This window comes from Anomalospiza imberbis, chromosome 6 (genome assembly GCF_031753505.1).
Source record: "Anomalospiza imberbis isolate Cuckoo-Finch-1a 21T00152 chromosome 6, ASM3175350v1, whole genome shotgun sequence".
Taxonomy (NCBI): Eukaryota; Metazoa; Chordata; class Aves; order Passeriformes; family Viduidae; genus Anomalospiza; species Anomalospiza imberbis.
This window is the reverse complement of record NC_089686.1, coordinates 34,551,529-34,574,974: the sequence shown is the minus strand read 5'-3', so window position 1 is coordinate 34,574,974 and position 23,446 is coordinate 34,551,529. Positions and strand designations below refer to the sequence as shown.

At 40.0% G+C, this 23,446-nt stretch overlaps 2 protein-coding genes and 1 long non-coding RNA gene across 5 annotated transcripts in view; all 3 read left to right on the top strand.

Moving 5' to 3' along the window:
* The window catches only part of LOC137475689 (deubiquitinase DESI2-like), a 72,952-nt gene extending 70,919 nt beyond the window's left edge, over positions 1-2,033 (top strand). Inside the window, exon 5 of the mRNA XM_068193269.1 lies at positions 1,141-2,033. Coding sequence (XP_068049370.1) covers positions 1,141-1,383 — 243 coding nt within the window. The 3' untranslated portion in view covers positions 1,384-2,033. The remainder of the gene's footprint in view (positions 1-1,140) is intronic.
* Positions 2,034-5,528: 3,495 nt separating this feature from the next.
* COX16 (cytochrome c oxidase assembly factor COX16) overlaps positions 5,529-23,446 on the top strand; it is a 44,943-nt gene continuing 27,025 nt past the window's right edge. Inside the window, exons 1-2 of one of the 3 annotated variants that reach the window (XM_068193272.1) lie at positions 5,529-5,594; positions 18,419-18,496. In XM_068193272.1, coding sequence (XP_068049373.1) covers positions 5,544-5,594; positions 18,419-18,496 — 129 coding nt within the window. In that variant the 5' untranslated portion in view covers positions 5,529-5,543. Of the gene's footprint in view, positions 5,595-6,017; positions 6,177-18,418; positions 18,497-23,446 lie in introns of those variants that run through there. The other 2 variants (XM_068193273.1, XM_068193271.1) reach the window with 2 other exon arrangements.
* On the top strand, positions 6,288-11,409 carry LOC137475693 (uncharacterized). The gene is made up of 3 exons (XR_011000022.1): positions 6,288-6,330; positions 9,626-9,868; positions 11,097-11,409. It is a non-coding gene; the product is annotated as an uncharacterized lncRNA (long non-coding RNA).

The window sequence follows — 23,446 nt, the reverse complement described above, 5'->3', positions numbered from 1 at the left end:
ATTTAGTATTGTTAAAAGGTACATTATGGACAACCCTGGAACCACTAATTCATGTAAATTGTGGGACAAGGTCTGTGGGGTGGAATTTCCTCTCTGTCTCTTTTGCTCCATGGGAAACAACACAGGGAGGGAAGGAGAATTCAGGTATTATGACTCCTGAACCTGCTACAGACTTTAGGCTCTAGTATATTCGTGTAGGGCCCTACACACAGGCAGTAAATTTACTAAAGACAGGCTCTTGAGGCATGCCTGCTGATCAGTTCCCTGTGTCTCTTCTGTGTCTGGTAAGGGATATAGTAAAATGTAAAGGAAAACATATTTTATGTGGTCTAAGCCAGATACAGCTATTAAAATCTGGCACCTCTATGTCTGCGTGGCTAAATGCTACAGAAGAATGGGTCTGCAGTATGAAGCAAGTTGTTTCATTGTGCTGAATTTGATATGACCCTTGAAAACAGTACCTGTGCTAGCAGAGTGTAATACAAATCACTGCCAGGAGCATTTATGATGGAGCAGAGATACTTATAACCTAGGCTGGGGGTTTTTTATTGCTTTTCCCCTCATATTAGGAAATACCATATGAGGAGAAAGTAGAGGGTGGTATGGTAGAATAGGAAAAAGACCCCCAGATACTGTAATTGGACTGAACCACTGTGTCAGCCCAAGGAAGAAAAGGGAGGAACAAGAACAACTTCTCAGGAGTCCCTATCGACCTAGTCATACTCAGCTACTGGGCTCCTTAAGGTCTTGCCAGCAACAGCTTAAATATTTTTCCCAGATTTTTGAGCTACTTGCTAAAGGAATGTAATTGTCTTGGTTGAGAAGCCCTAGCAGGCCTGTTCTTTTATCCATGGACTCCCTAGAGAACAGAGTCACCAAAGCCATTGAGGGCCATGACCTGTTTTTCCTGGTCTCTGTTATGATGCTGACAAGACCTACAGCTGGCAGGGGTCCCTGTGCATGTCAGGCGGTTGTGTGGATGTTGGCAGTTACTGCTGTTTCTGACTGCAGGAGATGCTCCTTTCTGTCCTGAGCAACAGGGAATTCGCCCTATTGACGTGGTGGTGCAGATGGGGATGACATTGCCTCTACACTTGTTTTGGTACTATTAACCATGCTCCTTTTTGGTTTACTTGACAGATATTATGTGGGAAAGAGATCCCCCGCTGGGTGAACCGCCTGGCCTACTTCAGCTCGTGCATCCCCTTCCTCCAGAGCTGCCTCCCTAAGGAATGGCTGACCCCAGCAGCCCTGCAGAGCCACATCAGCCTTGGCCTTCACAAGGAGGAACAAGGGGACACAACGGATGAGGAGTCCCCCTCCACCTCTGCAGCCCCCTCTGCCTCAGGCACATCACGAACCTGTAGACATACACGGGTCTAAACTGCCCAGTTTGCCCCCAAGTAACATCCCTGCTCTCTTGTTCTATTTATTTCTCACACCCTTTCACACACACTGGTTTCTCTCTTCAACAGACAACATGGGACAAGACCTTTCCGCTTCAGTCCCTTTTCCAAGGACTGCCACTACAGTTGCTTGGCAAAATGACTGAGAACCCCAACACAGAACTGAGGATTGTGGTGACTAACCTGTATTCTCCTCCAGGGGCCTCCATGATCCTTGATCTACAGAGAACTGCTGACTCTCTCAGGCATGAGAGCATGTGCATGGGCAGAGTGCACATACTGTGATGTTCCTTCTCTGGAACTGTTTTATCTTTTTATCTTTCCCTCCACCCATTTAAGCCCAGCAGTCTCTTCTCTGTTTTGGCTGGGTTTTCCCTTCCCCAATGACAAATCACCTGCCCAAACCCAGTGAAGGAACCAGAGCCAGAACTCAACCTTCTCATCTCTTAGACCAGCAACAAACTCCACTCAGACCCATCCCTTTTGTAATTATCGGGTTTCTAACTCATGTGAAGGACAAATGAAAGGTGCTCCTGTTCTACAACCACCTGTTTTCAGTACTCAAATTTAAGAGCTTAAATGATTGTCCTGCTCTTGAAAATAATAACAAAGAACCTAGAAAATGAATGTGTTACTGTGGCTTTTCTTTGGGGTCATAAAGAGCATGGGGCTGTGGTGATTAGAGGCAACTACTAAGTAGATGCAGAGATGACTTGACCATATTGGTGCTTTTTGGCACAGAACCCTCTCAGTTTTCCTAATCCTAGGCAGTGTTCCTGGTTACCTTCTTTCCCTCCAGATTCCCTTGGAATCTCTCTCCTAGCTGACATTTGCTGGCTGTATTTGGGGAAATGGCCTTCCTGAGCACAAGGAAGAGGAGAGAGAATCTGTTTGGAAGGTCAGTATTTCCTTCAGATTTTCTTCCTGCACTCACAGACATAAAACAAGGCTTCAGAGCCATCCTTCCCTGGCCTATTTTCAAGCCAATCCAAGAAGGTAAAAAAAAATGGTGAACACAACGAATGTCAACCTGTTCCTTTCTCCTCCCTTTTTGGAGGTGGAAGGAGAAACTTAGGGCCACATCTGGAAAGCACAAATGACCCTTCTGATGCATGGGCCACCATGGTGCCTTCCGCTGTGTGCAGTATTTCAGTGGAATCAAAAAAGGGCACAGCTGGCTCACTGGCCTCTCCAAGCTGGCTCCTGACAAGAATCAGGTTCTTGGATGTATTTATGCTAATTCCGACAGCTGATGAGAAAGCACAGAATGAGGAAAGGACAAGTACACTAACTCTTCCACTCAATTGCCTCACTAGGAATTCTAGTCAGAAGGTGTAGGAAAGAATGAAAGGAGAAATTCAGGTCCCCTCCCTCCCTTGCAACTTCTCTTGGCTACACAAAGGAGGATGAAAAAGGAACAGGCAGTGTGCTGAGAGGGAGTTGCCATTTTAGAAATGGTGTTCTCAACAGCTACTACCAAGTCAGGATTTCCACCCTGGACCCAGAGGTTACTACAAGCCCTTAAGATGTTGGTTGTTTCCTTTTTTTGGTCACAAATGGATGGAAAGTCCAACCAGCTGTTTCTTTAGCTCAGGTATACAGAAGTGTGTGCTTTCAGGGCTGAAGGTCTCAGCTATGATGTACAGCATGTCTGCACAGACAACGTTTAATGGTTTGTTATATGTGCATGCCCTTAGTGAAGCAGAAGGCTCTGGAGAGACCTACTGGATGGAAATGTAACTCACAGGATGGCCTTGCTCCATTGCTTCCTGAAGTGATGCATGTTCAGGCAACAAAACCTTTACAACATGCCTCTCATTTTCATCCTCTGTACAAACTGCTGCAAGTTCTGTACTGAACTAAAGCCACGTTCCTTATTAACCTTGGCTACCCACAGCCAGTGTTGCATTGTGAGCAATTCTGCAGCTCCTGGTAACCAGTCCAATACCAGTTTCGATTAGTATGGCTTGTCCAGGGATGTTTAATATGATTTCCATCATGATCTCCATGCCACTGCCCAGAAACCATATTGCACAATGTACTGTTTCACTCTGTATTCCCCTGCAGCCATGGTCATTGCAGCCTAAACCATTGCAGCATTGCAAGCTTCATTTGTCTGAAGTTCCCAGGGTTTCTGCCAACAGCCAGCAGCACATTATGTGCAATGAATTTTAAAGGTCCTTCTCAGGGGGAAAGTGAGAAGAGGCTTTCCCAGACCATTTGTCTAGGCCAGGGCAACTGCAATCAGAAACACCTCGTTCCCTTTGCTGTGACAAAAGCCAGACAGCCAGCACCCTTGTGTTTCTGCTCTGCACCTTCAGATGAAGCATCATGTATACATCTAGGAGATGGGCTCCAGAGGCACATTTCACACAGAAAACCCTCTCACAGTACTTCACAAAGTAAAAAATGCTTAACTGGATGAAAACCTGGACAAGTAAACCACATTTAGCCTACTTGGGAATATAAATATGTACTTGAAATATTGAGAACAAAATTTGGGGCAAGCTGTGAATGTCATAAAACCCCCAGATGTTTGTTTACCCACTTTTTTGTTTGTCTATCTGTTTATGACAGTATGGGTCACATCAAGGAGGCATCAAACCTCTGCTGTAAATCAAACCCAGAATATATTCCAATCTTCAAAACTGTTTCTCCCTACCCCTCTCTGTTCAAGGTGACTGATCAACCAATAATGAAAAGAACAAAATGACACTGTGGAAATAAAATATATATTGATTATGGATTTACCTCTGTAATTTAACAGCATTTTAGATTATTAAACATTAAAACATTTTAAAACCCTAATTTACTGTTCATCTCTGTTACAGCCTGTTTGTCTTAGGCGTTTTTATTATCCTTCCAATTATTACAAAATTGTTGTTATTACATAGTTATATCATATTTGTATTTAGTTACACATTTGCTTTCTCTTGCTGCTTTCTCTGCATAACACCATGTGGAAAATTTTAAATACCAACAGCAGTTATCAGTGAAAACAAAAGAACACCATATGAATCTTGACAAGAACACCACATAGCAGTGGAACAAACTCTTAACCCTTCTTCTTACAGCCAGGACTTTTGGTGTCCTTTGAAAAGCTGGGATGAAAGGGCACCAATTCTGCAAATGGGCATCAGCAGGTGTGGGTTACATCTCTAGCAGTGACCTAATAGTATTCAGGTGGGACACTATGACTGGAGGTAAGGTTAGCCTAACACTGGAATATAAAAAGTGCAAAACAAACTTGCTAGGGAAGGCATAAAAGGAGAGAAGCAAGTAATGACCTCTTTTCTCAGCATGTCTTTATCTATAGTAGCAGCTTCCTTCATTTCATGGCATTATTCTTTCTGATTTCTTTCTGGTCAGTTGCCTTCCTCTTCACAAGTCTGTGATTTGAGGCCTATTTTTCTCAAATTCTTTAGAAGGGACACTCATGCTTTCAGAAGGCCCCGGGTGTGCTGGTTTCCCAGCACTGAGCCTGTGCTCTGTGATGAGTTCATCCCAGGCTCAGCACAGCATGGGGATGGACACTGACGGACCTGTTCTCTTGCTCTCACTGCTCCCAGCTGAGCGTTTGCATCTCTGGAATTCAGACCCATGTTGCCTTTGTGTTACTGAAGTACTCAAGAAATAGTCATTTCCTGCTATGGTTTTTTTATTCTTCAGTTCTGTTTCTTTCTCTCTAGACTGGTAGGGCTCTCAGAACAAGTTAGTGGATATTGGATTGCAATAATATTAGCTTATCTTACTATATGTGTTTGATTTTATTCTTATTTTAGTTTGTATATATGTGTTATCTAATTAACATGGCCAGAAAACTTTATTAAGTACCTCTACCACTTCCTTGATTAATGGAGAAAACCAAAGTAAGGGATCATCAGTGTACCATTTTCAAATGTTTTTAAATTACTCTTTGAGTTGAGGCACCAGGTGCCTTGTTCCACTTCGTCCCTGCCCTGCATGCCATCAGCAATGACTTGGAATGTCACTGCTGTGTATGAAAAGGCTGTGTAGTGATTCAGAAGTATGTAAAAGAGGACCTGACAGTCTCCTATCTCCTCTCGGCAATTGCCACAGGCTAGCAGAACAGGGCAGAACCTCTGGCTACAGTAACACGTAAAAACATTGCTGCCCATGCCTGGGGAATGGGTGCTCTTGTCTGCAACAGGTCAGCGCTCCAACACTGTGCGTGTGGCTGTAGCTGAGACATCTTGGGGTGGCTGGCACAGCACATTTAATTCCTAGCACGTATGAAGGACTATTGGCTCTAAATATCAGCGTAAGGCTGTTCACTAGCACTGTTGTAGCCAACTTTGTTTTGAAATTTTTTTTTTTTTTGTTTCATTTTGGCTGGGACAAGGGGTAACAAAGCAGAAAAACAGATGATCACGGTCGGCAATCTTCTTTCCTTAGGAAAGCAGGCTACAGAATGAAAAGATGCAGCTCCTGACCGGGCCTGCTCAACTGTGTTCATCAACGAGCTGTGAAGGAAAGTGTGAGGGGGTGCGTGGGGGATGTGAGGGTCGGGGAGATGTGTGGAGGGAAGGGGGCTGAGCCGCGGCCGATGCCCAGCGATGCCGCGGGCGCTCCCCCGCCGCCCGGGCCGCAGCGGAACCGCTGTGGCGGCGGAGCCGCGTCCCGCCGGAAGCGCCGGGGCCGGGCCGGAGGCGGGAGGGCGGCGCCGGGCCCGTGGGGCGGGAGCGGGGGATGGAGAAGCTGCGGCGGCTCTGGAGGGGCCGCACGATGACCTTCGGGGTGCCCCTGCTGGTGAGCGGCGCGGCGGGGGCGGCACAGCGCGGGGAGGCCGCTGGCGGTGCCGGGTTCGCGGGTGGGCGCTCTGCCGTCCCCTCCTCGGCAGCGGCTCTGCGGGGCGCAGAGGGGGCGGCGGGAGCCGTGTGCTGCCCGGAGCTCAGGGATACGGGTATAAAACATACTCCTAAAGATATTCCTAACTGGAAGCTGAGGGAAATGGATTTTGCTGGTGGTTTGATTTTGTTTAGGTTTTTTTTTTTTTTTTTTTCCTGTGAAACACCACTTGTGTCTCTTGTCTTTCTTTAGCTTTTCGTTAGATTTTGAACTGCAGTGGCACTGTTGGTCTGATAATTTGTATGTCTAAATAAGTGGAAAGATTTTGAGTGCAGTGAGTTGAAGTTATAGCTAGCAGCTGTGCTCAAAGTGTTGAGTGAGGCATAACTTTTCATAGTTGAGCTTAGGAGAGCTCAGTAGTGTCGAAGGACTAAAACAAAATTATAAGACTCCTTTACACACGCTACCTCTGTAGACAGTGCACATTAGGTTGCACTTCTCTGTCCTAAGTACCTCTGTTCATTAGGGGGAAAATTAAAAAACTCAAATGCCCTTACGGATAAAAACTCAGGAGGGAAGACAAAAGCAGCACCAAGGCCAGTGTGGTTTCTGTTTGTGCAATTCGTGACTCCTTATCCATCTATACAGTTGGTTTGCAAAAAGTAAACAAATTTCAAGGTGGATAAAGAATAAAACAAAGGATAATTCCAACACTTTTATAAAGCTATTAGAGAAATCAGTGTCATCTTCTTCAAATATTCAGCAGCATGCCTTGGAAAAATGGAGTGGACCAAAGAAGGACATTGACACTTGTTAGACTTAAAAAAAGTTTAAGGCCATTATTTTAAAGGGATATTACCTATGTTCCAGAGTAAGGACATTCAATGAGGTTACGAATGAAATGTCTTTTCTTGAAATATTGATGAAGGCATTTGTAAGAAATGGAAACAGTTAAACCAAACAGACCAACAAAACAGTGTGATAATACCACAACTACATGAAATCGTTTGCATCAGCAGCTCTATTCCCTGCTGTTGCACACAAACTCTGCCTGTAACACCTTTCTTGAAGTGATCATGCACAGTGTTGCAGCTTGTCAGGTATCCTGCTTGCATGCATGTGTACCTGAGAGGCTCTCCAGAACTGTTCTGCTTTCATGCTTAGACTGTATTTATTTTGGTTTTGGATTTTTCATGTATGAGTGCTCTGACAATATTTTTCAGTTTAATAACACATTGCTTAGTTATTAAAGGTAGGATATAGTTTTAGCTTACAGTGCTTTTGTTTATGTAATTACTTGAGGCTTGCTACCTTTCTTCCAGAATCAGGGAAGATCAGGCAGTTTAGTATTCTCTGGCACAGTTTTAACTCGGTGGAAGGCCTGGGGAAAATGCTGTGTGATTAAATAATAGGTACTTAGAGGTGGTGGCCTAGTGGAGGAAAAAAAATCACCACTGCTTTTTAATAATAAGTATACCACATTAACTGGTGTAGTAGGTGAGGAGATCCAACTGATACACAAGATTCTGATTTTGATAAAAGGTATTGTTGGAGGTAAGATAGGTCTGTAGAAATAATGTGGGCTGTATTATTGTGAAAAAAGAGAAATGTCATTACGAGATGGAGGAACTTGTCAAAAGTAGAGTAAAACATGAAACGGGATTCCTCCTGTGTACTCAGTCCTCAGCTGGAGTAACTTTTTAGCTCTGTGGTGCCGTTCTGCCATGATGCTGTGTGGAGACAATGAAGATGAACTGTTAAGTCTAGAGGAAAGCAGCATAAAAGGTAAAGCTGACATTCCACCTTTAAGGAATGCTTGAAGGAATTGAATTAGTTTCTTTTGGAAAAGTCTGTAAAGTTCTGTATGTTGTACATTGAGAGTGGTGATTGCCTTTCATCACTTGGGAAAGTACCCCCAAAATAAATGACTGTGTGTTGGGAAAATACTGCTCTTTTTTAGGAAAGAGCATTCTGATATGTAACTAGGGTTTTTAAGATGAGCTTGAATTACCAACTGGAAGCAATGGCATAGATTGTCTCAGTTCTGCTTCAGTGCTGGAGCCAGGACTTCAGTATCTCAGGCCAGGCCTGTGGTTGTCCTTTGGACATCCCCAGTGTTTTTGCAAGATTTTCCATGGGTCATAGCAGGATTTTTCAAGACTGGTTTCTTTGACTTTGTACTGCCTAATTTCCTTCTGTTCCTGTTGCGACAGCTCTTTCCTCCAGACGCAATATTATATAGAGAGATATTCTATTATATTTCTTTCCAGGGTTTCATGTCTCCCTACCTTAAAATTATTCTCCCTTGTGAATACTTCAGAATGTTTCTGACTTGCTGCCCTAAGCAGCTTACTTCCCAGGGAGTAAGAAAAAGGAAAATTCATGCAGTTGTTAGTTACCCAGCTGTCTAGGGAGCTCTGAAGGCATCTCTGAAGCTGAACAGAATTGTGCTAAAAGATGAATTACAGCAAAAATGACAGTAAATCTAGGCAAAGAATCAGAAGGAGCATGCCTTTGCAATCCCTTAAATTCTGCTGAATTTGTTAATAATACTGAAACCAAAGGTTTCTGTTAGATTATTACATTCTGTACATAATTTTTTCTCTCTAGACTGATGCAGGACTATTCTTCAGTACTGCTGAACTTTTCATCAGCACCATGTTTGCTTTTTTGGCAGGAAAATAATGAAATGGCTTTCATATCTTGCCTTTTTATACTGCATATTTGAATGAAAAATTCCTGTGCCAAAATTGCTAAGGCTCTAAGGTTAAAGAGATCCTAATTCAAAGAAAATGGGTGTCTCATTACACCCCTCGCCCCCCCCCCCCCCCAAATATATTTGTAAAATATTTCTTACTTTTTAGTGTAAGTTATCCTGGTAGTTTTTTATTTGTTCATTTGGTCTTGGGCCTGCTAGAATATTTCAGCGGAGAAGGAATTTTCTTGGTTGATCTTTAAACCTCATACTGACAACAGCTTTCAGAGTAAGATGTGTAAATTGCAGTTTTCAGTCAGGCTTTCTCAGTAGTTGAAAAAAGTGTTTCTTTGTGAGCATCAACGAAACTGTAGGGGCTAGGACTTAAACTTGCAGGAGACCTTGATTTGTGAATTTTTCTGTAACTTTGTAAACTTTGCCGATACAGTATCTCTGTGTGACACAAACAGTAAGCATGCAGGAGATAGTGGTGTAACCTGGTATGGAATGTCTCAGGGGCTTGAATGCGATCAGGTGAGTAGTCCCAAAGCATCTCTGAAGATGATAACGTCTGTGTATGTGTTGGGATGAACCCCAGCAACCTTACAGGTGTATCTGAAATTTGCTGTTACAGTAGAGGCTGCGCCACCTCTGTGGTAACTTGAACATGTTTGTCACCTATATTGACATCTCTGTTCGCTATTTTGATTACAAGAACTCTTTCCTAATTAAATAAAGCTTAACTTACAGGTCTTCAGCATCCATGGCTCTATTATAAAAGGGGAGCTTCAGTTTCTACTGCTTTATATTCCACAACCAGTTCTACCCGAGCAAAGGGATGTGTCTGTCAGTGTCATATTGCTGCAAAGAAGTTTCTGTAAGAGCCTGAGAGAGCAAGGCTCCTTGGCTTGCTACTGGTGCATCCAGCATCAGAGCTTCCTTATGGGACACAGAACAAGTAAGGTCACCTCTCTGGTACACTTGGAATATTTGAAGTCTGCTGGAAGTTATTTTTTTCCAACAGGTTTAAATGATGGCTTTATATCATTAAGGAAACAAGTTTGGATTTCAAAATTGCAAAGTAGTAACAAATGTAAAACATGTTAAAACCCCCCCTATTGTTTCATATGCTCATAGTACTTCCCAAGACTTACCTTTGTGTTTGTGTCTCCACCTGATTCTAAGCAAGGATTTTTCATACTCTCTAAGCTGCAAAATGAATGTATAGATGCAGTTCCAGTACTGTCAGTATGTTACAAGGAAAAAATTATGTTCTGAGTGTCTGAAGTGACATTCTAACAGAAAGAAAATGTAGTCCATGGTTCATTTGATGATTTTTATTGCGCACCTAAAATAACTATATCGCACTGTGTGTAATAACACAGGTTTTCAGATTTGCACTATGTTACCACATTCTCCATACCTCTTGCTGTAGATTTTGACTTCATTTCATTTTTATGGGGTTTTGTGGGGTTTTTTCCCCTCACCTTGTAATGACTGCTTTTACAAGTGCTTTACTTCTCCTTCTGGATCTTGTCTTTGGTGTTTGATGTTGTGCCTAGTATTGCCAAAGGAGAAGGTACAGGTAGCTTGGAGCAGTGAAAGATTTTGCTATGAATAATGTTTCTAAAATCTATTTCCACTAGTGATTATTAGCACAGACCGTACTACAATGCCATCTATGCTGCTGCTTTGGACAGTGCAAGTTTACTTTGATAAACACTTTGCCAGGGGATGCCAAGAATGCATGTCATGTACAGGACTAGAAAAAAAGTCAGGTTAGAACAAGTCCCTAACAATGCTGCAGCAATGTGGTCAGTGCTTCTAGGAACCATTACAGAAGGTCAGTGGCATCTCAGGCTCTCATTAATGAGCCAGTTGTTTCGACAAACAAAACCAAAACAGCTTTTCCAGACATCAGGACATGAAATTACATGTCCATGGATTAGTTTTGTTCACTGGTGTGAAGTCATCTGGGAGCAAGGACTGATGCCCAGAAATGTTCTGCGGCTATATGAAATTATATTTGGTTGTCCTGTGAATTACTTAAAGTGAAAGTTTGCAGGGTTAATGGGTTAAATTTTCATAGATTTCTTTAAATTCAACATTTCTAGTTAATGTCATAAAAACCTGCTCAATTTGGAGTCCTGGAGTATGCTAAATACAAGGCACACTTTTCCCCACAGATTCTGGAGGATCTGCTTGTTAAAGATGATATGAACACTGGAAAAACAGACAATTTTTCTTGGGAGCAGTCATAATTCTGAGATCTTACTGTTGCTATTAGTGTCTATAAGTAGGAACTTTTATTACATTATCTTCTGATATTGTTTAAAGAAGGATTACTACAATTGGTATTTTTCACTTTTAGATATGTCAGTGTTACTGCTAACATCTTTCACATTATTGCCTTGAACAATTCATAATACTGAGTTGCAGGACTTTTATTAATATCTATTACTTCATGTAACTTTACGGTAAATTTTTACATATGCAGAACAGTTGATTTAAATGTTGATACATTTTTGAGAGATTAATAGAAATTAACATTCATCCATGAGAAGATAATTCTGACTTCTAGTATTAGTAGATAGACAAATACTAGATAAATTGTGATAGCCCGTAAAAGTCACAAGTATTACATTTGCAGCCTAGAGGAGCAATAAATGCAAAACTGTTTTTGGAATATAAAAGTTGTTGCTCCCAATAAGTGAATAAGAGAGTGTTGTTTTTTATTTCAGTTACTGCTATTATACATGTTGGGTCTCTAGGCCTATCCTGAGATGTGTCTTCGACTTCAGCTGTGCTTCTGCTTTGCATGTCCTGTTCATCTGTGTGTGCTTGAATCCACAGTGTGGAGCTGTTCCAGACAAAACCAGCCCTGGAACTGTTAGTGCTCGTGTGAAAGCCAGTGTTCAGGCTGAATGGGCTTCTGTGGACTCCTGTTCATGCAGTCTGAATTAGCTGACTTCCATCTTTCAGTTGACTGTTAGGTCCTAAAACTTCTGAGTTCTCCTTTTAATTCAATGCCTTAAATTTTTCATTTTCAATCTTTGAGAACAGTTTTCCAGATATATGTGACAAACAAATAGGCACTCCTTAGTATTTCAGAGTTTTCCTCTATTTAATTTCAAAACATAAAGGGTGTATTTGCATCATTTAATGTTGTTAGAATGGACTAATCTGTCACTCGGGGGGTCTGAGGTTCTCTGTTGAGCCTCAGAACAGAAAGAAAAGTCCAGACTTGCCTGTTTTCACAGGCGTGTGTTTAGTCCTGCCCTAGGTCTCCCGCTTCTTCAAGGGATTGTGATGGTAAAAGTGTAAGATTCATGTTTATTCTACGGAATGTTTAATCTTCATTCCTTGTCCAGGATTAGCAATAGGGAAATAATACTTATTGTGGTTTCTTTTTATGTTCTTTCATGCAGGTTTCAGTTTATTGCAGTTTTGATCAGGGCCTAACACATCACAAGAATACCAGCTTGCCACAAGATGTAAAAACTTTCTCATTGTAGTTTACCTTGACTAGATTTGAACCTGTGAGTTGTGGAAATGACAATTTTAATAATGGATTGAAATTTTGTTTTTTAGAAACTTATGGAGAAAATGAAGGTGGTGTTCAGAAACTGCAGCTTGACTACCAGGACAGACTTGGATTTCAAACAGCTGCAGCTGCAGACTGAAATACCTTTGCTGTCTGACCAGCCCAAGCAATGTGTAATGCAAATTGACAATGCTGTGGCTGAAAATGCCCTTTTTTGCTCATGCTCACATTGAGAAACATATGGGTTTCTCTCTCTTCTGCATTGTTCTTAGATTGGTTTCTATTACATGCATTTTCTTTGGTTTAAAACCTATTATGAATTGGACATATTGTGAATAATAAAATAAGAATAACGAAAGTTTTGTTTTCTCATAAGACATTGAATACTAAGATCAAAAGGTTATGGATGGGTGGTTTTTTTTGGTTTTTTTTTTTTTTTTTTTTGTTCTCTGGCCTGTAGCCATTCATATTTGCAATCTTTAAAATCATGGCTTTGAACATTCTCTTACTGAGCCAATTAACCTGATACCTTGGGCCAAGTTTAATATTCTGCACATGTTCTACATGCTGAGCAAACCACACTCTGCTTTATCAGCCAGTAACAATTGGCTCCATTTTATACCAGCTGCTGTGTCCTGAATGCCAGCATGGTACCCATGTGGTCATCCACAGCTGTATTGCATCCATTTTTGAGTTCAGCCTTTCTACAATGTGTGCTTCTAGCATATGCATTAAGTCAGAGCATTTGCTTACTTGATGTACCTTTGAATGAAATAACTCCTGATGGATGTGTGGATTTGGGTTCTGTTTTCCCCCAAACGAGACCTCTGGTGTGAACTTAAAGTTATTTCCATTTTTTGTAGAAAAGAAGTAAAGGTAGATCCTCTTTTTCTTCCATTGAGGGTAGGAAAACATTTAGTAAGTTTCTGAGAAGACTTTGCACTGTTTTTCTTTCTTTTCTGCAGTTTCAATGTTAGAGCAAAGTGCAGGAATGGCTGTGGGAAATAAACTTTTGAGCATTAGAGCTGGCAGAGGGGGGCGCTTCAGGTTAAGATGACTTGCCTGGTCTTTTCTGGGACTGGCAATTTGCCCTGCTACTTTATTTAGGGAAAAGAAAAGAGGCTTCAGTCTTCTGGACTGCCAAATTGCCATCTTTCACCAGTCTTGCACTGCACATCTGACAGTTCTTTAAAAAGGCACCCCCAAAACTCTCTTTGCTGTGATCACTGCAAACGAAACTAAAATAATTCACTACTGCTCTAGTTGTGAGGCTCCTGATGAATAGCTGGAGAGTTCTGTAGCAGCAGTCTTGAAGAAGAGGCTAGAAAATTACCATGTTCCTTCTTTGTATACATATCATAACATTTTCTACCACTGCATGATTTGTGTTGCCAGCACTAAACATTGTGATTTGGTTAATTTAGGGATTTATGACTTTGTAATTATCTCTTTCACAACTGGTACTGTAGTAGGAATGGCTTTCTCTAACAACAGAGATGCCTGTAACATGGCATTTTGCTGGTACTGCCAGAGAAGCAGTTTCTTATTGTTTTGTTAACCCAATGAAGTGAAGTTGGTTGCTTTAGATTATGCAGGAAACTAAAAAAGGGATCTGTTGCCAGTCCTAAGTTCTGCTGTTATGAGCCCTCAATGACCACCCACTGTAGTTGGTGACAAATACAAGTATTTGCCATCATAAAATGTGGTTCAGGGGATCAGTCTGATGCCATCTATAACTGATTGCATAACATGCTTCCCAATGGAGACATGAACAAATAGAATTTTTAAAAGAATGTTATTAAAGAGAATTTTATGTCATTTTTTTACATAAAATGTTTATTGAGGTTGCTGAGTGTATGTGACAGATGGTGCTCTTATGTCACATCCTATCTTTCATTTTGTTTTGGAACATGCAAGTCTTCCATGCATGCATAATTGCATTACAACATTGTAGGGGTTTTTTTGTGTACTCACTGAAACATAAAGGAATAATCCAATGTGGGATCTTTAATGGGGGTTGTGCTAGCAGTGCTATTAAGCTGTTTGCTTTGGTGTTAAGTGCTGGCTAACCAGTATAAGTTAAACTTCAGGTGTAAAGGAAAAAATGAGAAGTTACTATTATTTCATTAATCTGCTGAGAGCATTCAAGGAATGAGATAGATGGTGTTCACTGCATAATGTTTTTTTTCTCTGCATTGTGAAGCAAAAAAAAAAAAGGAATAGTTCCCTCACAATAAAAGAATGCAGGTGTATATGAACTTTCCAGCTTGAGTATCCTTCAGATGCCAGTGCCTTAATATTTTATCATGTGCATTAAGTATCTGTATGATTCTAAAATTGTAATGAAAAAAATTAATTTTTATTATATGTGACATTGCTTTTCTCCCTTCAATTAACAGGAGAGTGAACTTGATCCTGACTTCATTAGAATGGTGCCAACCTATCTTATATTTATGTTGCATCCTGAATAGCTTCTACTGTCTTTTTATGCCTGGACTAGTGGATGGAACATACTGGACTTCACTGTTGCTTTTGGGTTACATTGGGCAAATTTGTACATTGTAATGCTTTTTTAAATGAAGAGTATTTTGCAAAGAATGTAGAGATTATCTCTGTTTTACAGCTTGGGGAACTAGAGAAGTATGTGAGACATACAGAATATGCAAAGCCAACAAGCCAATAATGGTGCTGAAAATTTTGAGTCTTATCCTGCTTCTAATAATTTTGACTGGTGATTCTTGCAGTTCACTGTTGTCTGTAAATACACCTAACTGAAAATAAGGTAGCGAGTGCATCTTCCCTCACAATGAGAAGAGAAAGGAAACAGTTAAAGCCAAGACTATACTTCTACTCCATGCATTTTTAGTCACTGAGTCCTTTGCTACCTTTAATAGTATTACAGTTGCATAAATTCATTTATACCTTCTTTTATTGGCTTTTGAACACAGTTTTCAAAAAGATAATGGACTGAATAGCTGTCCATTGCTGCCCTGGCTTGTGTAGATGAATGCAATTCATGCTCAGGGCTGTCAGCTGACTATATTGACATGCTGTTGGTTGATTAAATAAGTGCTGAATATGACTGATTATGGTCTGGTTTTGCAGTAAAGTCAGGCATCATCTTTGGTTCTTTAGAACATTGGTCAAGTGGGCTTGTTAACATAATATTTATATTCTTTGTGTGTATCCTGTACTTTGCGAAACTATTTAATCTTAGTCCTAATCTTCCAGCATTATGCTGTCTAATATTTCAGCAACATTTGTACTCTCTTACAGCATCAATGTGCTTTGTCTCTGATGGTGCTTAACTGATGTTTCACAGTAAGATAAATCAGCCATTGCAGTACTGGAAATGCAAAGGCAACTGTATTGGTAATGCCTGATAAGCTAAATGTGCCAACTTGCCAGGCTTGTTATGCTGCTTCTGCTGTATGAAGAGCAAAGGTACATCACAAACCAAGTGGATTTTTCCTTTTAGTAGTACCAAGGTGTTGTGAGTAAAACTTCAGTATCAGGCCAAAACCTGAATTCCAAAACAGGAAGTGAGAGGTGTGTGTATCAACTTCTCTACTGTGTGTAGCTGCAAATATAAAATACACTCTCTCATGGATGGTTGCTGGCAAACAAGTGATAGGATGTGATGAGACAAAGTGAGTAGCATGCGACTTAACTTCATGCAACAACCTTGCAAAAACTTGATTTTTCTTAGTTCCAGTGTACATTACAGAGTTTAAAAGCTAAAGAATGTAATGATTCCTCTTTAGCTTGCAGCATGGCTTTGTAAGCCAAAGTCTTCCAGTTGTTCATATTGCATCTCATAACAGGATCTACTCCATGCACATTTATTGTTGGGCAGAATAATTTTTAATTGATGTCACAAGTAATTGCTGCTTTCTGCCTGGTTTAATAACTGAACCATTTCTAGTGCAGTTGCTTTTGCCTTGCTGTAGACATTCTTTGACAACATACTAATACGAAGAAAAGACAATAAGCTCTGGTGTTTAACAGCCATAAACTTGTCTGTAGCATTTCAGATTTGTGTTTATTAGGACTTAAAGTTTATTAACACAGTGGCTGTAAATTAACATAATACTTGTTAGGAATTAAAGAAGATCAGCTAATGAAAATTTATGCTGAGGCGTCAACCATGTTAAAATTCAATTACAATCTGATCCTTGAGATTTTTAGCATTATGTGCTACCGTATCTTCATCTGACAAATCTTCTGATTTGACTGAATAAATCTTGAATAATGTCCAAGTTCTTTTTAACCATTTAGAACACTTTATTTTCTGCTTTCTGTTATTTTTTCTTAGCAAAATACTGACACAAGGAAGACTTTCTTTCTTTTTTTTTTCATACTGAGTATTTTGATGATTCAATATCTGCAAGATCATCATTAAGCTCTTGAAACATTTATGGCACAAGTATAATGCCATCCAGTTTTTGGTCATTCATATTTCTAGTTGGTGGACTTTGTACCAAATGATGATTTTCTGATTGGCTTTCTGAAACCAGTGGTCTGTGGCTTAGCAACTGGGTGTTCATATTGCAAAATTTGTGTCTGTTTTTATTATCAGCTAGATTTTAAGGCTTATTGAAAGGGCCAGAAAGAGGCTCTGGAGCCTTTAAGTCCTGGCTGTTGATGAAGGGTTTCTTCTACTTTGGTTAAAGTACATAGGTTTTGGGGTACCAGTCTGTACCTTACCAGCGTCTAAGTGTGTGCGTGCAGAGAGTGTTCGTGGGGTTGTGAGTCATTTCACCTGCTTGGTGGGAAGTAATGCAGTCCTGCAACTTTAAAAGACTAAGTGTAGAAGGCAGGGTTTTGTTTCTAATATCTAATTCTTTGTGGCCACAGTGACATGAACTTCCACTTTCCGGAACAAACATGCACTTTGACTACCTGCACAGCAGAATTATAACAATTCTTGGACACAGGCCATTGCTGCAAACCTAATATGTAGTAAGAAATCAGCCAGCAGTGTGTAGAAAACAGCAGTTCAGCAACAGCCTGTAATGAAGGACTGTAACAGCAAAGTTGCATGATGAAAGAGGGTGGTGGTGGTGGGTTTTGTTTGGATTTTTTTCCTACCTTTGCTCAGGTTCCTCATGCTTCCACCTTCCTTAGATGTGTGTCTCTAGATGTGAAGTCTTTGTGCTCCTATGCATCTGCATTAACAGAGAACAGCAGACACTGTGAGGTCAGAGCAGTAGCAAGGGACCTGACTCTTACACAGAGTAGCTAGATTTCTAAGCTAATTTTCAAGTCTTTTTTCTTTTTAAAGAATATTTGATCTTTGGATAGTTTATCTATTTCTAATGGTAGTAATACATACACAGTTTTATCATATCACTCTGTCATAAGAAAGAATAATATAATGATTTCTTATGTGGGTATGAAGCCCTCCCATTTCTCCCTTTATTATTCTTAAGCTTCACAGGCATGGAGGAAATTACAGGATAACTGAGGAGTAATAAAAGGATAGGTGTGCTGGATGTGATTTCTTAGCCTGGGTGATAATATGTTATTGAACTATAGCTACAGTCATGGTCTGTTCAGAAGCTTAATTAGATCTGTTACCCACAGACATCAAAGTCAGTGTAGCATTGTTACTTCCCCATAGAGTTTGAAAATTTATGAGAATAGAACCTGTGGCAGTGAGGTAAAGGTTCCTGTGCTGCTGTTATGTCAGGAAACTACATGGGGAGGGAAAAGAAGGGGTAAGAGGAGAGGAAGACTCCTCCGTGGAGCAGCTGTCTTTGTATGAAGGAGGAAATGTGTGCAATCCAGGCTCAGAGAGTGGAAGAAGGCACCTGTACTTATTTTCTAAAGTATTCTTTTCTTTAGCTCCTGGTGTTTCTGTTGGAAAAATAGTACAGTCCCTTGGTAAATGAATTGGGTCACTATGCACAAGTGTTCTTTCCCATAACAGTCCTAACACATCTGTTTTCATTCTGTTTTCAGCTCTATCTCGTTGGAGGATCTTTGGGACTCCGGGAATTTGCTCAGATAAGATATGATGTTCACAAACTACATGGCAAGGTAGTTTAAATTGTTTTCTTTGCTTTTCATTTCCTTATGCCTACATGCTGCTTTCTAAAGAATTGATAGGACAAACAAACTTGGTGTAGAGGATTTGCCTTTCACTGCTTGGCCCTGAGCTACAGCTGAGTCTTACAGGCAGTAAGCAGAGTAGGTGACAGTAAAGGGGCCGACGTGATGATGAATCCTTTGCCATCTGTGAAAAAATCAACATAAATAATAGAAACATTTTATTCCTTTGGTTGACTGTAAGTGGCAATTCTGAATCCTGAGAAGGAAGTGCAGCACGTCTAGAAGGAGGTTATTACAAGGGTACTATATCCAATTTAGACTAAGAAAACAGACATTTTAAAAGGTCTGGGTTTCAAACAATTCTTGGCAGTGAACATATAATGTCAGATGGTTTCTGGGGCTTGGCTGTGCATTGACTGAGAGAAGCAGCTACCTTTGACATTGTGCTGCATCCTGTTCTTTAAGCCTTGTGAAGGAAATAGGAGCTAGTCTCTACCCATTGTGTCAGAATATCCTGTATATAAGAAGCCTTTTTTTAAATGAACCTGAAACCTTCTTTCTGAGGGAAATAGCATGTTTACTAGTGCTACTTACCCCTCCAAGTGTAACACTAGTTCCAAATTGCATATGAAATGATCTGAAAGGAGTGTGTCAATTTAGCAGAAAGTAATATTGGCTTGCTTTCTCTGGTTTCATAATACACAGGTCTGCTATTGCAATGCAGAGAGACTTTCTGGTCTCAGAGCTGCTGACTTGCAGGTTGCACAAAGCTGTTTTAAAGACTGTGCAACTTAATAGAAAAAACATTGTGCAGGACTCTGGATACTGTGGCTTTCTACTGCGGTGAAATCTTTGAGATCCTGAGCTGTTGAGAGTTTGGAGGAAAAAACCCTTTGTTTTGTCTTAGACACTTGTAGACCATGTAAATTACTTTAATCATTCCTGATTGTTCTCTGTATTGCATACCTGACTATGGCCTTCCATGCACCATGTGGCCCACTCCTGCTCAGAACTGTATGGGACAGAGCCTCTAGACCAGGGAAAGTAATCTTACAAATCTTTTCTCTAGTCCTGTCTTCTGGGTAGCCTTTTCTCTATAATTTCTAGCCTTTTAGGACCAGTTGGAGCGTTTTAAGTTTTTCTCCAACCATTGGGGATCACAACGGGGCAAAAATTTGCCTGTTGTGTTTCTGTTAGTTTTTGGGTCAGATTCATACTCAGTGTATTGCATTTGACCCCCATGATCTGCACTATGACAGCAATCAAGGGAAAAAGACTGTTCATAGTTGTGCTAATTCAGGTCTATGTGACTCTTTGTTCCAGCATTTATAATCAAGGGAAGCATTACTGAATTAGTCAGTAGTACATGAAAGCTCTGAGTGGAAGCTACTTCAACCTGGAGTTCTTAAACTCTGAAAAGCTAAAAGAGGACTTCTGGCTTATGCTCTAAACAGTATTACTTAAGTCTGCAGCATCTCTTTTGTGTTTTCTTTTTCTTTTCCTTGCAGTTTTATTCAGAAGTAGATGACATTGAAGTAAAGGATAGTGCAGTATGGGTTCAGAACTAGCAACACCAACTTTGGGATAATACAGCAAAGGAGACTTGAATGTATTTTAAAGGATAAAAAAAAATCTAGTTTAAAATGTACATGGAACTCAGGAAAAGAACATTAATATGAGTAATTTAAAAGTGCTGTTAAAATCCTGATGCTTTTCTCTTATAACACAGTTGGAGTATTGTAAATCCTTATCAGAACAGGGACAGATGGACTGGTGCTCTTATTGGGGGGTCTGACAGTTACATGCAAATGCAATAAGCAATAATAGAAATAAGATCTTTTTTTCGTCATAGCTTCTCCTTCAGAATAATAAAAATGTTTAATTAAATAACAGTTTAAATACAAGGAGCTCAGAAGACTTTCACAGAATTTAAATGAATTAAACATCATAGTCCTATTGTCAGAAAAGGTAGGATTATTATTTACATTTTACTGCTAAAAAATGGAGGTTGCACAAATCCTAAATCAGGCTAGGATTCATAACACCCAAATGCCTGTCTTTTTTGATTATATTTTAAGAATGTGCAAACTCCAGTATGTCACCTTTTGTAAGCATGATTCCTGAATGTTTTCTTGCTCATTCAACTGCTAAGAAGACAAGACTTAAACAATCCTTTTGTGGTAAATCTCTAATACTTTTCAAATGCCAAATTATGATCCTTTGCCTTCAAAAGTACCTGTTCTTTTCCTTTTTCACTCTTAACTTAACATTATGCTTAGAGGGAAACCACATTAGTAAGCAACTTCTCACTCACCAGTGATATTCAAAGGCAGCACTGCAGTAGAACTGCTGCGATGTAGTCTGTGTTTCAGTGACTGAGGGGCTAGCTTCCACTTTGGATTCTTGTTGCTTAATGAAAAAAGCTGCATTAGTAATAAAGTCTATGTTATTAATGTCAGACTGACTTTTGAAGAGCAATCCCAGATAAAGGTACTAAAATTCAAGAGAAAATGGTATTTTGGACCTTTGAGGGAGTATGACTTGGTTGTGTTGCATTGGGCTGGGGTAGCTTTAGGGTTGGGAGGGAGACAGCCTAGAGCTATAGGTGGAGGGGGGCTGAGAAGGGGCTGCAAAAGGAATTGTGTCCTCTTGTTCATTTGGGCTGTGTGTTGGGATCTTGGACTGCAGCTCAGCCAATGCGTAGGATAGAGAGAGCCTAGAGCTGCAGCTGAAGAGGGGCTGTTAGTATCTAAAGAGCAGATAGTTCATCCATTTAGTTCATCTTTGAATATCAGGAGCTGAGATATGGCCATCTCTTGCAAAAGCAAAAAACTGTTGGCTGCACTTTTATCTTCTCAGAATACCTAGATCAGTCATATTCCCTCAGCACAATGAATATCCTGCATTTAAAGGAAGCTTGCTGAGGCTCTTACTGATGTAATGTTTGTTTATGCTGCTCAGAATTCTCCTGAAACTAATCAAGGATTTCTCCGTTATCTGTTGTTGCCAAAATGTCCATTAATGGAGAAATCATTAGGTTAGGTAATTGTTCACTTTCTGGGAAGAATTTATGCAAATCAAAATTGGTTACAGAAAACCAGGTATGCTTATGGGAAAACCATGTGGAATTAACAGAGAAGAAATTAGTAGGTTTGTATGGGCATTGTTCCAGATGCCTTTATTCATAAATGGAAGACTAGGCTTTTTCTTTGTCTTTCTTCTTGTGTATGTAATTGGAGATGTTTATTTAATTTGTTTTTTTACTGAAAATGTAATTTCTATTAAATATATAGAAAATGTTTTTTTCTACTGTATAACAATCAATTATTTTTATATACTATGCACCCATTGTTGTAATTCCAGGTGTTGCTAATTCAGATTTAGTTTTGGATATAAGAATCTTCGAACATGGGTTGTGATCTGTACTGCTGGCTAATAGCTACTGAAGAGAATTGAAGGGAAGTGATATATTAACTCCCTGGAAAAATTAATGCTTTTCTCCCATCAGCAAACCTTTTAGAGGAAGAGAGTTTTTAAGCTCCAAACTGACTCTTTTGAAGAAGTATCATTGCAAGGCAGGTTCTCAGTCTTTTGGGATAGGATAGGACTGAATGAGTTCCTCCAGGGTAATGTGCAGCAGAAGCACTTCTAAGAAAGCTGGAAGCTGTATGCCATTTTGTTAGGAAACAAAACATCGATTAGCCTTTGAAGTCTGCAAATATTTCCTGCTGTGGGTTCTGTACAATAGTGTTATATGCATATCTCTTTACAAGCTATTAAGATCCTGTTCACTTTTTCTTTGTCCTGTGCAAAGTGAGTGCACCCCAAAAGTAGAATTCTAAGAAACAATAGTAATGTTTTCTGTCTTAATGAGGTAGAAAGTAGAGGCAGTAAAGAGTCGAAATGATAGAATTTCAATTTCTCCTCTATGAGTTTTGCCCTCAAATTGGTTGTTGTGCATTTAAATATGTATGACTGTTGCATTGCATTCCAGGAGTTAAAATCCAGATGAAAATGAAAGTTACTGACATGTTCTTTCACCATTCTCTATGAGCAATAAGCCTGTAAACCCAGAAAGGGTATTAAAGGACTGGTGATGGTGGTCGGAAGCATACTTGGTAGGTGCACTAGGAGTGTAAAGCCTGCTTTATGCAGACTGAGGATTGCCTTTAAAATTTCTTAGCTAGAGTTTTTAACCAATTGACTGGCATGTAGTTACCCATGAGGTGTTGCTTATTGACACCTGTAGAGTGTTAGTGTTGCCATTGTGAATCTTCATTTATTGCATATTTGCTTTGTCTTAAGGTACTAGTTCAAGAAATTATGTATCTGTGAGGATCTCAGCTTTCATTTTTCAATCCTGAACTTGAATTGAGAAAAAGAGCACATGTGTGTAGAAGATTATTCTGGAAACCTTACTGTCCTGTGAAAAGTGAAAGTTAACATGATCACTTACGGCACTCTGACTTTTCTGGTTTACAGCAATTCTCATACTGAGGCTTGATAGTGGTTTAAGCGTGCTGTCTGGTTGGTTATACTCAGTATTACAGGTTTAGAATATTGCTAGTTGGTCCCTAGTGCTGTTCTTTAACATTGTGTCTTTAATCTCATGGGTGGGTGTCAGGAGACCCACACCAGCATGTGATTTAAATAACACCCACTGATCTCACTGGAAATTTTATATCCATCCTGTTCAGGTTCTCTGTTTAGCTACCTCCTGCACCACAGAGCTCTTCTCTGCCTATCTCATTTTCTTAGTCTGTAGAATATAGGTAATTAATGCTGCTCTACTTTACATAGGAAATAGGAAAGTTAATTAATTCAAATAAAAGGAATTATTTAAGTTCATATGGGTATTAAAAAATTTCCTCAGGTGAGATCCATTACTTCAAGTACTCTGGGTCAGGGTGAAATAGCTAGGAAGAAATTGGAGCAGAG